This window comes from Pezoporus occidentalis, unplaced genomic scaffold (genome assembly GCF_034315485.1).
Source record: "Pezoporus occidentalis ecotype Australia unplaced genomic scaffold, CSIRO_AGI_Poc_V1 ctg415, whole genome shotgun sequence".
NCBI classification, from domain to species: domain Eukaryota; kingdom Metazoa; phylum Chordata; class Aves; order Psittaciformes; family Psittacidae; genus Pezoporus; species Pezoporus occidentalis.
The window spans coordinates 56,433-70,328 of record NW_026915742.1 but is presented as its reverse complement, the minus strand read 5'-3'; the positions used below and the strand labels follow the sequence as shown (position 1 = coordinate 70,328).

Here is a 13,896-nt window from a genome sequence, read left to right as displayed (position 1 = left end):
AATGGGGTGGGAATGAGGGGGAAAAGGGGTGGGAATGAGGGGAGATGGGGGAAAGTATGGGGGAATGGGGTGGAAATGGGATGGAACAGGGAGTCCCAAGGTGGTCCCTCAAGGCCTCACTCCACCTTCTCCCCCCCATCCCTCACACCACCCTACTCCCCACTGTAGCTGCTCACCGTGACCAAGCCGGGCTCCAGCCCCACACGCGTGCGTCCCACCAGGATGTCCACCCCATGGAGGCCACCGGGGCCGCCCCGGAGCAGGACACGGAAGGATCCGGGCCCAGAGCAGATCCCGGTCAAGAGGTGGCCGCAGGAGATGGGGAAGTGGTGATGGAGGCGGTCGAAGGTGCGGAGGTGCCCCATGCCCAGCACGGAGCAGGTGGAGGTGGTGGGGCTGGAGGTGGAGGTGGGGCTGGAGGTGGGCAATGGAAGGGGTTGTGGGGGACAAGGCTCCTGGGGGTATTTGGGGATGCAGGGGGGAACTGGGAGGGGGGGGGGAGAGGAGAAAGGGGTTAGTGATGATGGTGGTGTAGGCAGGTAATGGTCATCATCCATCATCATCCATCATCATCATCATCATCATCATCCATCATCATCATCCATCATCCACCATCATCATCCATCATCCACCGTCATCCATCATCCATCATCATCATCCACCATCCCCATCCATCCCTCACCCATCCCCACCACCCCACTCACCGCACGTCCTCTCCTCTCCCTCCTTGTCCTTGTCCTGGGTGCAGACCCCACAGAGCTGCCCCCTGAGCCCCATTGGGGCCGTCACGGTCACGGCGCCGTCCCCCCCGATGGCCACCCGCACTCCCATGGACGTGGTCACCCTGCGCTGGCCCCCACGGCGCTCCACACGCACCCGGCCTCCCGCCAGCACCAGGGGCAGGCGGGATGGGTGCCCGGATACCTGTGGGAAGGGAGAGCTTTGGGACGGGATGGAGATGGCATCATCATCATCATCATTATCATCATCATCATTGTTATCATCATCATCATCCATCATTATCATCATCATTGTCATCAGCAGCAGCAGCGTCATCATCATTGTTATCATCGTCATCATTGTTATCATCATCATCCATCATTATCGTCATCATCATCATCCATCATTGTCATCATCATCCATCTTTGTCATCATCATCATCATCATAATTGTCATCATCATTGTCATCATCCATCGTCGTCATCATCCGTCATCATCATCACCGTCATCATCACCATCACCCATCACTGTCATCATCACCCATCCTCACCACCACCCATCCTCACCACCACCACGTCCTCACCCTGGCCACGGTCTCCTCTCCACGGAGCAGAACCACCTCGAATCCATCCCCACGGATGCTGACGTGGTTGAAGGTGGCTCCTGGTCCTCTCCCCACTTGGCCTCCAGCGGTGACCTCGAGGGAGGGCAATTGGGTGCTGCAGGTGCTCACCAAGGCTTGGGTGCAAGCCGGGCTCAAGCCATGGGTCTTCCCATCAAAGGCCCGGTAGCGCCAGCGGCCCAAGATGTGGCAAACAAGGGGGGGTTGTGGCACATGGATGCACCTGGGGGTGCTTCCCACCACCCTGCACGTGCTTCCATGGGGACAACGGACATCATGGCACGACGGCTTCTTGAGGACGCATTTGGGCCACCCTTCCACCCCTCGGCACGCGGTTCCCGGCGGGCACTGCACCTGGGAGCACGTGGGCTTGGTGGGGACGCACGTGGGGCGCTCTTGCACCATCTGACACCCCGTCCCCGGCGGGCACTGCACCTGGGAGCAGCTGGGCTCGGTGGGGACGCACGTCGGCCAGTCCTCCACCAGGTCACAGGAGGTCCCCGGTGGGCAGCGGACGGTGGCACACGATGGCTTGATGGGGACGCACGTTGGCCACCCGCCTTCCTCGTGGCAGGAGGTACCGGTGGGGCAGCGCACGGAGGAGCACGCGGGCCGGCACTGGGGCTGCCCATCCACCACGTGGCACGTGGAACCCTCGGAGCACCTCAAGGTGGAGCAGGTGGCTTTGGAGGGCACGCAACGGGGGCTGTCCTCCCCCGGGTGGCACACAGAGCCCGGCGGGCAGGAGACGCTGGAGCAGGAGGCCATGGGGATGCTCCGGGTCATCCGGATGCACTTGGGCCACCCTGCCACCAGCCTGCACGTGGTCTCGACTGCACAACGAAGGTCGTGGCAAGAGGGGACGCGGACGCAGCGGGGCCACCCGTTGAGGACCTTGCAGCCCATGCCCACCGCGCACTGGAGGTGGTGGCAGGAGGGACGGGTCACGCATGCAGGGTGACCATGGAGCAGCACGCAGGCGGTGGGAGGAGGACAGGGGACATGGTGGCAGGACATGGGGAGGGAGACGCAGTGGATGCCAATGCAGGACATGGGGGGGGAAGAGAAGCTGGGGGTCAAGGGCAGGGTGGGTTTATGGTGGCCCCAGGACATGGAGGTGAGGAGGGGGTGGGTGGGAAGGCAGCGGGGCCACCCATTGACCACGGTGCAGGTGGCACCCAGGGGACATTGGGTGTCGCTGCACGAGGGTTGGTGGTGGACACATTGAGGCCAACCATTGGTCATCTTACAGGTGGTCCCCATGGGACATTGGAGGTCACTGCATGAAGGTCTCCTTATGGAGGCCTTGGCTTGGATGCACCTTGGCCAACCATCAGCCATTTGGCAGGAGGTCCCCTTCTGGCATTGGACGTCACTGCATGAAGGTTGGTGATGGACACATTGAGGCCACCCACTGACCATGTTGCAGGTGGTCCCTTTGGGACATTGGAGGTCACTGCATGAAGGTCTCATTATGGAGGTCTTGGGTTGGACACATTGCGGTTGGCCATTGACCATGTTGCAGATGGTTCCATGGGGACATTGAAGGTCACTGCATGAAGGTCTCCTTACAGAGAGTTTGGCTTGGATGCATCTTGGCCAACCATCAACCATCTGGCAGGAGGTTCCTTTCCCACACTGGACATCACTGCATGAAGGCTGGTGATGGACACATTGAGGCCACCCATTGACCATGCTACAGGTGGTCCCTTTGGGACATTGGATGTGGCTGCAAGTAGGTCTCATAATGGAGGTCTTGGTTTGGATGCATCTTGGCCACCCATTGACCATCTGGCAGGAGGTTCCTTTCCCACACTGGATGTCCTGGCAGGAAGGTTGGTGATGGACACATTGAGGCCACCCATTGACCATGTTACATGTTGTTCCCTTAGGACATTGGAGGTCACTGCATGAAGGTCTCCTTATGGAGGTCTTGACTTGGGTGCATCTTGGCCAACCGTCGACCATCTGACAGGAGGTTCCCTTCTGGCATTGGGTATCCTGGCATGAAGGTTGGTGATGGACACATTGAGGCCACCCATTGACCATGTTACATGTGCTCCCTTTGGGACATTGGATGTGGCTGCAAGAAGGTCTCATAATGGAGGTCTTGGCTTGGATGCATCTTGGCCAACCATCAACCAACTGGCACATGGTCCCCTTCTGGCATTGGATATCCTGGCAGGAGGGTGGGTTGTGGACACATTGGGGTTGGCCATTGACCATGTTGCAGGTGGTGCCCGTGGGACATTGGTTGTGGCTGCACGAAGGTCTCCTGATGGAGGTCTTGGCTTGGATGCATCTTGGCCAACCATCAACCATCTGGCAGGAGGTTCCTTTCCCACACTGGACATCACTGCATGAAGGCTGGTGATGGACACATTGGGGCCACCCATTGACCATGTTGCAGGTGGTCCCTTTGGGACACTGGAGGTCACTGCATGAAGGTCTCCTTATGGAAGTCTTGGTTTGGACACATCTTGGCCACCCATTGACCATGTTGCAGGAGGTTCCCTTCTGGCAATGGATGTCACTGCAGGTTGGTTGGTATTGGACACACTGGGGTTGGCCATTGACCATGTTGCAGGTGGTTCCACGGGGACAGTGGAGGTCACTGCATGAAGGTCTGATAATGGAGAACTTGGATTGGACACACTGGGGTCGGCCATTGAGCATGGTGCAGGTGGTTCCTTTGGGACATTGGAGGTCATTGCATGAAGGTCTCCTTATGGAGGTCTTGGCTGAGATGCATCTTGGCCAGCCATCAACCATCTGACAGGAGGTCCCCTTCTGGCATTGGATGTCTTGGCATGAAGGTTGGTGATGGACACATTGGGGCCAGCCATTGACCATGTTACACGTTGTTCCCTTTGGACACTGGAGGTCACTGCAGGAAGGTCTACTAATGGAGATCTTGGATTGAACACATTGGGGTTGGCCATTGACCATGTTGCAGGTGGCACCCTTGGAACACTGGACATCACTGCATGAAGGTTGGTGATGGACACATTGAGGCCACCCATTGACCATGTTGCAGGTGGTCCCTTTGGGACACCGGATGTGGCTGCATGAAGGTCTCCTAATGGAGGTCTTGGCTTGGACACATCTTGGCCAACCATCAAGGATCTGGCAGGAGGTTCCCTTCTGACACTGGATGTCACTGCAGGTTGGTTGCTGATGGACACATTGAGGTTGACCATCCAGCATCTTACACGTGGTCCCTTGGGGACACTGGAGGTCATGGCAGGAAGGTGGCCTTGGGGGTACCTTGGTCTGGACACACTGGGGCTGGCCATTGACCATGTTGCAGGTGGTTCCATTGGGACAGTGGAGATCATTGCATGAAGGTCTCCTTATGGAGGTCTTGGCTTGGATGCATCGTGGCCAACCATCAACCATTTGGCAGGAGGTCCCCTTCTGGCACTGGACATCATGGCATGAGGGGGGGTTGTGGGCACACTGGGGTTGGCCATCGACCATGTTGCAGGTGGTGCCCTTGGGACATTGGAGGTCACTGCATGAAGGTCTCCTTATGGAGGTCTTGGATTGGATGCACCTTGGCCAACCATCAACCATCTGGCACATGGTCTCCTTTTGGCATTGAATGTCCTGGCATGATGGTTGGTGATGGACACATTGAGGCCAACCATTGACCATGTTGCAGGTGCTCCCTTTGGGACATTGGATGTGACTGCAAGTAGGTCTACTAATGGAGGTCTTGGCTTGGATGCACCTTGGCCAACCATCAACCATCTGACAGGACGCCCCCTTCTGGCATTGGACATCAGTGCATGAAGTTTGGTGATGGACACATTGAGGCCACCCACTGACCATGTTGCAGGTGGTCCCTTTGGGACACTGGAGGTCGCTGCACGAAGGTCTCCTTATGGAGGTCTTGGCTTGGATACATCTTGGCCAACCATCAAGGATCTGGCAGGAGGTTCCCTTCTGACACTGGATGTCACTGCAGGTTGGTTGCTGATGGAAACAGCGAGGTTGACCATCCAGCATCTTACACGTGGTCCCTTGGGGACACTGGAGGTCATGGCAGGAAGGTGGCCTTGGGGGTATCTTGGTCTGGACACACTGGGGTTGGCCATTGAGCATGGTGCAGGTGGTTCCTTTGGGACATTGGAGGTCATTGCATGAAGGTCTCCTTATGGACGTCTTGGCTGGGATGCATCTTGGCCAGCCATCAACCATCTGACAGGAGGTCCCCTTCTGGCATTGGATGTCTTGGCATGAAGGTTGGTGATGGACACATTGGGGCCAGCCATTGACCATGTTACACGTTGTTCCCTTTGGACACTGGAGGTCACTGCAGGAAGGTCTACTAATGGAGATCTTGGATTGGACACATTGGGGTTGGCCATTGACCATGTTGCAGGTGGCACCCTTTTGACACTGGACATCACTGCATGAAGGTTGGTGATGGACACATTGGGGCCAGCCATTGACCATGTTACACGTTGTTCCTTTTGGACACTGGAGGTCGCTGCAGGAAGGTCTACTAGTGGAGATCTTGGATTGGACACATTGGGGTTGGCCATTGACCATGTTACAGGTGGCACCCTTTTGACACTGGACATCACTGCATGAAGGTCGGTGATGGACACATTGAGGCCACCCATTGACCATGTTGCAGGTGGTCCCTTTGGGACACCGGATGTGGCTGCATGAAGGTCTCCTAATGGAGGTCTTGGCTTGGACACATCTTGGCCAACCATCAAGGATCTGGCAGGAGGTTCCCTTCTGACACTGGATGTCACTGCAGGTTGGTTGCTGATGGCCACAGCGAGGTTGACCATCCAGCATCTTACACGTGGTCCCTTGGGGACACTGGAGGTCATGGCAGGAAGGTGGCCTTGGGGGTACCTTGGTCTGGACACACTGGGGCTGGCCATTGACCATGTTGCAGGTGGTTCCATGGGGACAGTGGAGATCATTGCATGAAGGTCTCCTTATGGAGGTCTTGGCTTGGATGCATCGTGGCCAACCATCAACCATTTGGCAGGAGGTCCCCTTCTGGCATTGGACATCATGGCATGAGGGGGGGTTGTGGACACACTGGGGTTGGCCATCGACCATGTTGCAGGTGGTGCCCTTGGGACATTGGAGGTCACTGCATGAAGGTCTCCTTATAGAGGTCTTGGATTGGATGCACCTTGGCCAACCATCAACCATCTGGCACATGGTCTCCTTTTGGCATTGAATGTCCTGGCATGATGGTTGGTGATGGACACATTGAGGCCAACCATTGACCATGTTGCAGGTGCTCCCTTTGGGACATTGGATGTGACTGCAAGTAGGTCTACTAATGGAGGTCTTGGCTTGGATGCATCTTGGCCAACCATCCACCATCTGACAGGAGGCCCCCTTCTGGCATTGGACATCAGTGCATGAAGGTTGGTGATGGACACATTGAGGCCAACCATTGACCATGTTACACGTTGTTCCCTTTGGACACTGGAGGTCACTGCAGGAAGGTCTCCTAATGGAGATCTTGGATTGGACACATTGGGGTTGGCCATTGACCATGTTGCAGGTGGCACCCTTTTGACACTGGACATCACTGCATGAAGGTCGGTGATGGACACATTGAGGCCACCCATTGACCATGTTGCAGGTGGTCCCTTTGGGACACTGGATGTGGCTGCATGAAGGTCTCCTAATGGAGGTCTTGGCTTGGATACATCTTGGCCAACCATCAAGGATCTGGCAGGAGGTTCCCTTCTGACACTGGATGTCACTGCAGGTTGGTTGCTGATGGACACATTGAGGTTGACCATCCAGCATCTTACACGTGGTCCCTTGGGGACACTGGAGGTCATGGCAGGAAGGTGGCCTTGGGGGTACCTTGGTCTGGACACACTGGGGCTGGCCATTGAGCATGTTGCAGATGGTTCCATGGGGGCATTGGAGGTCGCTGCATGAAAGTCTCCTAATGGAGGTCTTGTCTTGGATGCATCTTGGCCAACCATCAACCATCTGGCACATGGTCCCCTTCTGGCACTGGATGTCGCTGCAGGTTGGTTGCTGATGGACACATTGAGGTTGACCATCCAGCATCTTACACGTGGTCCCATGGTGACATCTCACCTCAGCACAAGTTGGCCTCATCTTTGGTGCTTGCTTTGGGATGGGAGGTGCATTGGAAGTCTTCCTTGGCCCAAGCCAAGCTGGAGGAGCTCCCTGGTGATGGACCAGGCCTTTCTGCACGCATCGAGGCCAACCACGCTCCATGGAGCATGAGGTCCCTTTGGGACACCAGAAGCTGCTGCAGGAAGGGGGGTTATGGACGCACTTAGGCCAAGACCCAACCATCTGGCACATGGTGCCCTTGGGACACTGGATGTCCCCGCATGAGGGCAGGGGACCAACACACTTGGGCCACCCATCCAGCATCTTGCACACGGTCCCCTTCTGGCAATGGACCTCTTGGCATGACGGTGGCTTGAGGAGCACGGAGGGGTGGGAGATCTTCATTGGGCCACACCAAGGCCACCCATCCACCATGTGGCACACGGTTCCTTGCTGGCACTGGATGTCATCGCAGGAAGGAGGGTGCTGGACGCAGCGTGGTTGGTTCTCCATCACCTTGCAGGAGGTGCCTTTGGGACATCGGACATCTCGGCACGGTTGGCCTGGGGATGCCTTGGTTGGGACGCACCGTGGCCAACCGTTGACGGCGTGGCACCTGGCTCCTGGCTGGCACTGGATGTCCCGGCAGGTGGGTTGGGCTTGGACACAGTGAGGCCACCCGTTGGTCATCTTGCACGCAGTCCCTTTAGGGCATTGGATGTCACCACAAGAAGGTCTCCTCGAGGATGTCTTAGCTTGGACACACTGGGGCCAACCATCAAGCATCTTACACGTGGTCCCTTGGGGACAAGGGTGCTGGTGGCACGAAGGTGACCTCTGGAGACCTGGAGGGGACGGAGCTTCCCTTAGGAAGAGCTGCTTCCGCACGCACTTGGGCCACCCGTTGACCATCTTGCATTGGGTGCCCTTGGCACAGCGAATGAGGTGGCAGGATGGGGCGAGGTGGACGCACTTGGGCCAACCCCCAACCATCTTGCACCTCATGCCTTCATCGCACTGGAAGAGGCGGCACGAAGGGGTGGGGAGACACTTGGGTCTCCCGGCCACCATGTGGCACCGGGACCTTCCCTTGCATTGGAAGTTGTGGCACGAGGGCTTGGGGACACACTTGGGCCACCCATTGACCATCTTGCATTGGGTCCCTTCTCCACAATGGATGTCCTTGCATGAGGGCAATGGGACACACTTTGGAGACCCTTCAACCATCTTGCATTGGGTTCCTGCCCCGCAACGGGTGTTCTGGCATGATGGGACTGGAAGACACTTGGGCCACCCATTGACCATCTTGCATTGGGTCCCTTCTCCACACTGGAAGTTGAGGCATGAGGGCAATGGGACACACTTTGGAGACCCTTCAACCATCTTGCATTGAGTTCCTGCCCCACAATGGATGTCCTTGCATGAGGGCAATGGGACACACTTGGGCCACCCATTGACCATCTTGCATTGTGTTCCTGTCTTGCAATGGAAGTTGAGGCATGAAGGCAACGGGACACACTTTGGAGACCCTTCAACCATCTTGCATTGGGTCCCTGCTCCACATTGGATGTCCTTGCATGATGGAAGTGGGACACACTTGGGCCACCCATTGACCATCTTGCATTGGGTCCCTTCTCCACACTGGAAGTTGAGGCATGAGGGCAATGGGACACACTTTGGAGACCCTTCAACCATCTTGCACTGGGTCCCTGCTCCACAACGAATGTCCTTGCATGAGGGCAATGGGACGCACTTGGGCCACCCATTGACCATCTTGCATTGGGTCCCTTCTCCACACTGGAAGTTGAGGCATGAGGGCAATGGGACACACTTTGGAGACCCTTCAACCATTTTGCATTGAGTCCCTTCTCCACACTGGATGTCCTTGCATGAAGGCAATGGGACACACTTGGGCCACCCATTGACCATCTTGCATTGGGTCCCTTCTCCACAATGGATGTCCTTGCATGAAGGCAATGGGACACACTTTGGAGACCCTTCAACCATCTTGCATTGAGTCCCTGCTCCACACTGGATGTCCTTGCATGAGGGCAATGGGACACAATTGGGCCACCCATTGACCATCTTGCATTGTGTTCCTGTCTTGCAATGGAAGTTGAGGCATGAAGGCAACGGGACACACTTTGGAGACCCTTCAACCATCTTGCATTGAGTCCCTGCTCCGCAATGGGTGTTCTGGCATGATGGAAGTGGGACACACTTGGGCCACCCATTGACCATCTTGCATTGGGTTCCTTCTCCACACTGGAAGTTGAGGCATGAAGGCAACGGGACACACTTTGGAGACCCTTCAACCATCTTGCATTGGGTCCCTGCTCCACATTGGATGTCCTTGCATGAGGGCAATGGGACGCACTTGGGCCACCCATTGACCATCTTGCATTGAGTCCCTTCTCCACATTGGATGTCCTTGCATGAGGCCAACGGGACACACTTGGGCCCATTCTCCATCACTTTGCAAGTTCTCCCAGGTCCACATCGCACCCCGAGGCAGAGCTTGGATCCGCTTGGGATGGATGGATCTGGATCTGCCCCTGGAATGACACCAAGGAGTGCCATGAGCAGCAGCTCAACCCTTTATGAGACACCAGAGAAGCCACCGCAGCCTGGGACAGTTTCTTCTGGTGGCCAATTCCCAACTGGATTTGGTCTCCTTCCAGCCAGTGAAGCTCTTCCCTCCCTTAGGTCCATGCCCATGGGAGGATGGAAGGGATGGGGATTCTCCAAGGGCTTGTATAGGGGTTGAGACCTTGGGTTTCCTCATTCAAAAGGGGATTTGTGGTGGAAAACAACCAATTTGGGGCTTGGAGAAGGAAAAGGAGAGGTGGAAAAGACAGATTTTGGAGGGGGAAAAAACAAATTCGGGGTGGAAAAGTCCAAATCTGGAGTGGAAATGGCCAAATTTGTGACAGAAAAGGTAGATTTGGGGTAGAAAAGGTAGATTTGGAGTGGAAAAGGAAGATTTGGGGTGGAAAAGGACCAACTCGGGGTGGAAAAGGCAAATATGGGGTGGAAAAAGGCCAAATTTGGAGTGGGAAAGACAGATTTGGGGTGGGAAAGACAGATTTGGAGTGGGAAAGGCAGATTTGGGGTGGGAAAGGCAGATTTGGGGCAGGAAAGGTCAGAATTGGGGTGGAAAAGGAAAATTTGGGGTGGAAAAGGAAAATTTGGGGTGGAGGGAGTCAATCTGAGGAGAAAAAGAGGGATTTTGGCCAAATGGGACTCACCACAGTGGAGCAGGAGCCAAGCCCAGAGGAGGAAGGTCCGAGGAGGCCCCATCTGCCCCACAGGTTGGAGAGAGGATGGTGAGACCCCATAGAACCCCATAGACACCAGTAGACCTCCCATAGACACCCCAGGATGGAAATGGGACCCATCCTGCTCCATAGACCACATAGGTCCCATAGACCCCGTAGAATGCCCATAGGCACTCCATAGACTCCCATGGACACCCCACAGATAGCCCATAGACCCCATAGACAGCCCATAGACCCCCCAGTATGGCAATGGGATCCAGGACCCATAGACTCCATAGAACCCCCCCGGACACCCCCTAGACAGCCCATAGACACCCCACAGACCCCCATGGTCCTCATAGAACCCCATAGACATCCCCAGTGTGAAAATGAGCTCTAGATGTCCAGGACCCACCTTGCCCCATAGACCCCCATGGACACCCACAGACCCCCCCCATAGACCCCCATAGCACCCCATAGAGCCAGAACTCACCACTCCAGGGCCCCGGAGCTGTGGGTCCTTGCAGGAGCTCCGTGTTTTTGTAGGGCCCCAATGGGGTGGCATCAACCAATGGGGTGCTGGCTCTGCCCCCCCAGTGCCACCCCATTGGTCACTGGGCTGGGGGTGGAGCCTGCCCCCCAGGCAGAGATAAGATCTGGGGCTGGAGCTGCTGGGGCCAGGCTGGCGCCAGGAGGGTGGCGGGGGGGGGGGTGTCTTGGTCCAGTACCATCATCATCATCATGATCCATCCATCCATCCTTGTCCCCATTCATCCTTATCTTCCATTCATCCTTATCTTCATCCATCCATGATCCATCCTTACCTCCATTCGTCATCCATCCATCATCTATCCTTATCTCCATCCCTCATTGTGTCTATCATCCTTATTCTCCATCCATCCATCCATCCATCCATCCATCCATCATCCATCCTTATCTCCATCCATCCTTGTGTCTATCATCCTTATTCTCCATCTATCCATCCATCATCCATCTTTATCTCCAGCCATCCTTGTGTCTATCATCCTTATTCTCCATCCATCCATCCATCCATCCATCCATCCATCCATCCATCCATCATCATCCATCTTTATCTCCATCCATCCATTCATCCATCCATCATCCATCCTTATCTCCAGCCATCCTTGTGTCTATCATCCTTATTCTCCATCTATCCATCCATCCATCCATCCATCCATCCATCCATCCATCCATCCATCCGTCATTCATCCTTATCTCCATCAACCTTATCTCCATCCATCTTCATCTCCATCCATCCATCCATCCATCCATCATCATCCATCCTTATCTCCATCCATCCATCCATCCATCCATCCATCCATCATCATCCATCCTTATCTCCATCCATCCATCCATCCATCCATCCATCCATCCATCCATCATCATCCATCCTTATCTCCATCCATCCATCCATCCATCCATCCATCCATCCATCCATCCATCCATCACCATCCATCCTTATCTCCATCCCTCCATTCATCCATCCTTATCTTCATCCAACCACCTTCATCTTCTTCAATCTTCATCTTCATCCATCCTTACCTCCATCCACCATCCCCCCATCCTTATCTCCCCCATCCTTCTCTCCATCCCCCATCCCTCCCCCATTCCCACCCCCATTCCCTGTCCTGTCCCTCCGGTCCCTCCGCTCCCCTGCTCGGGATAATTGAGCCAGAGCCTTTTGTTTTCCAGAACAATGGAGTGATTGGGGGGGGGGGGAGAGGTTGGGTTGGGCCCCACAGAGCACACAGGGACCAGGCAAGGGGGGGGGACACACACACCCCAAATGTACCCAAGGAGCCCCCTGGCATTGCCTCACCCATAGACACCCTGAAAGGGACCAAAAGGGACCCCCCACAATGGGACATAAAGGGACCCTCCGTTGCCCCCAAAAGGCACCCACAGGGACCTAAAAGGATGTCCCCCAAAAGACCCCCCCTATTGCCTCCAAAAAGGGACCCAAAGGGACCCCCCCATTGCTCCTTAAAGGGACCTGAAAGGACCCCCCATTGCCCCATAAAGGGACCCGAAAGGACCCGCCCCATTGCCCCATAAAGGGACCCCCCTAAATAGATCCAAAGGGACCCCCCAATGCCACAAAAATGGACCTAAAGGGATTCCCCATTACCCCTAAAAGGGGCCCCCCATTGCCCCTCAAGGGACCTCCCCTAAAAGGGACTCAAGGGGACCCCCCATTGCTCCCAAAGGAACCAAAAGGGACCCAAAAGGACTCCCCCATTGTCGACAATGGGACCCCACATTGTTCCCCAAAAGGTATCCAAAGGGACCCCTCCATTGCCCCCCAAAGGGGACCTCCCCATTGCCCCCAAAGGGGACACCCCATTGCCCCCCAAAAGGACCCAAAGAACCCCTCCATTGCTCTCACAAGGGACCCAAAGGGACCCCCAAAGTGACCCAGAGGTTTTAGGGAGCCCCCCCTCAAAAGGGACCCCCCCAAAAGGACCCAAACCGACCCAAAGGGCCCCCCCACAGAGAGCTCCCCCCCCCCCCCCCCAATCCCTCCCCGTGGCCGTTAATTGCTGAGTAAATGAACGGGCGGCTCCAGGGCACCACGGCCCAGAGAGCGGCACCCATTGACACCCATAGCACCCACAGACACCCTATAGCACCCATAGACACCCTACAGCACCCATACTTCTATTATCTGTTTGATGTCTCTATTAATTCCTTTGAGATTGCTATTAATTGCTGATATTTCTATTAATCTCTTTAATATTCCAAATAATTGCTCCGATATTTCTATTAATACTTGGATATTTCTATTAATTTCTTTAATATTCCAAATAATTGCTCCGATATTTCTATTAATACTTGGATATTTCTATTAATTTCTTTAATATTCCAAATAATTGCTCTGATATTTCCATTAATTTCTTTAATATTCCAAATAATTGCTCTGATATTTCTATTAATACTTGGATATTTCTATTAATTGCTCCAATATTTCTATTCATACTTGGATATTTCTATGTACTCCTATAATATCCCAATTAATTGCTCCAATATTTCTATTAACTGCTACTGGGGGGGCAGATTCCTCTGGGATGTGTTTTATGTTCCATCGGGATCATTTGAAGGGCCTTTGGGGTTTTTCCATCCTCTTCTAAGTACTTAGGGGAGTTGGAATTGCTTTGGGATCAGATCCAATTCCTTTGGGTTTCATCCTAATTACAC

At 54.9% G+C, this 13,896-nt stretch overlaps 1 protein-coding gene across 1 annotated transcript; it reads right to left on the bottom strand.

Annotated features, from left to right (window-relative positions):
* Positions 1-152: 152 nt before the first annotated feature.
* LOC134171668 (neurogenic locus notch homolog protein 4-like) lies at positions 153-8,572 on the bottom strand. Its single transcript, XM_062634122.1, has 4 exons — positions 7,664-8,572; positions 1,304-4,837; positions 705-924; positions 153-484 (listed from the first exon to the last, which is right to left on the bottom strand). Exons 1-4 carry the CDS (start codon positions 8,570-8,572, stop codon positions 153-155), a joined length of 4,995 nt encoding a protein of 1,664 aa, XP_062490106.1.
* Positions 8,573-13,896: the final 5,324 nt, after the last annotated feature.

Excerpts from the sequence above, each read along its gene's own strand:
- LOC134171668 (XM_062634122.1), bottom strand. The coding sequence starts at position 8,572 with ATGGTCAATGGGTGGCCCAAGTGTGTCCCCAAGCCCTCGTGCCACAAC. Across the intron at positions 4,838-7,663 it reads AGGGCACCATGTGCCAGATG|GGCACCACCTGCAACATGGT; the intron begins GTTGGGTCTTGG and ends CAATGTCCCAAG. Across the intron at positions 925-1,303 it reads GAGAGGAGACCGTGGCCAGG|GTATCCGGGCACCCATCCCG; the intron begins GTGAGGACGTGG and ends CCCTTCCCACAG.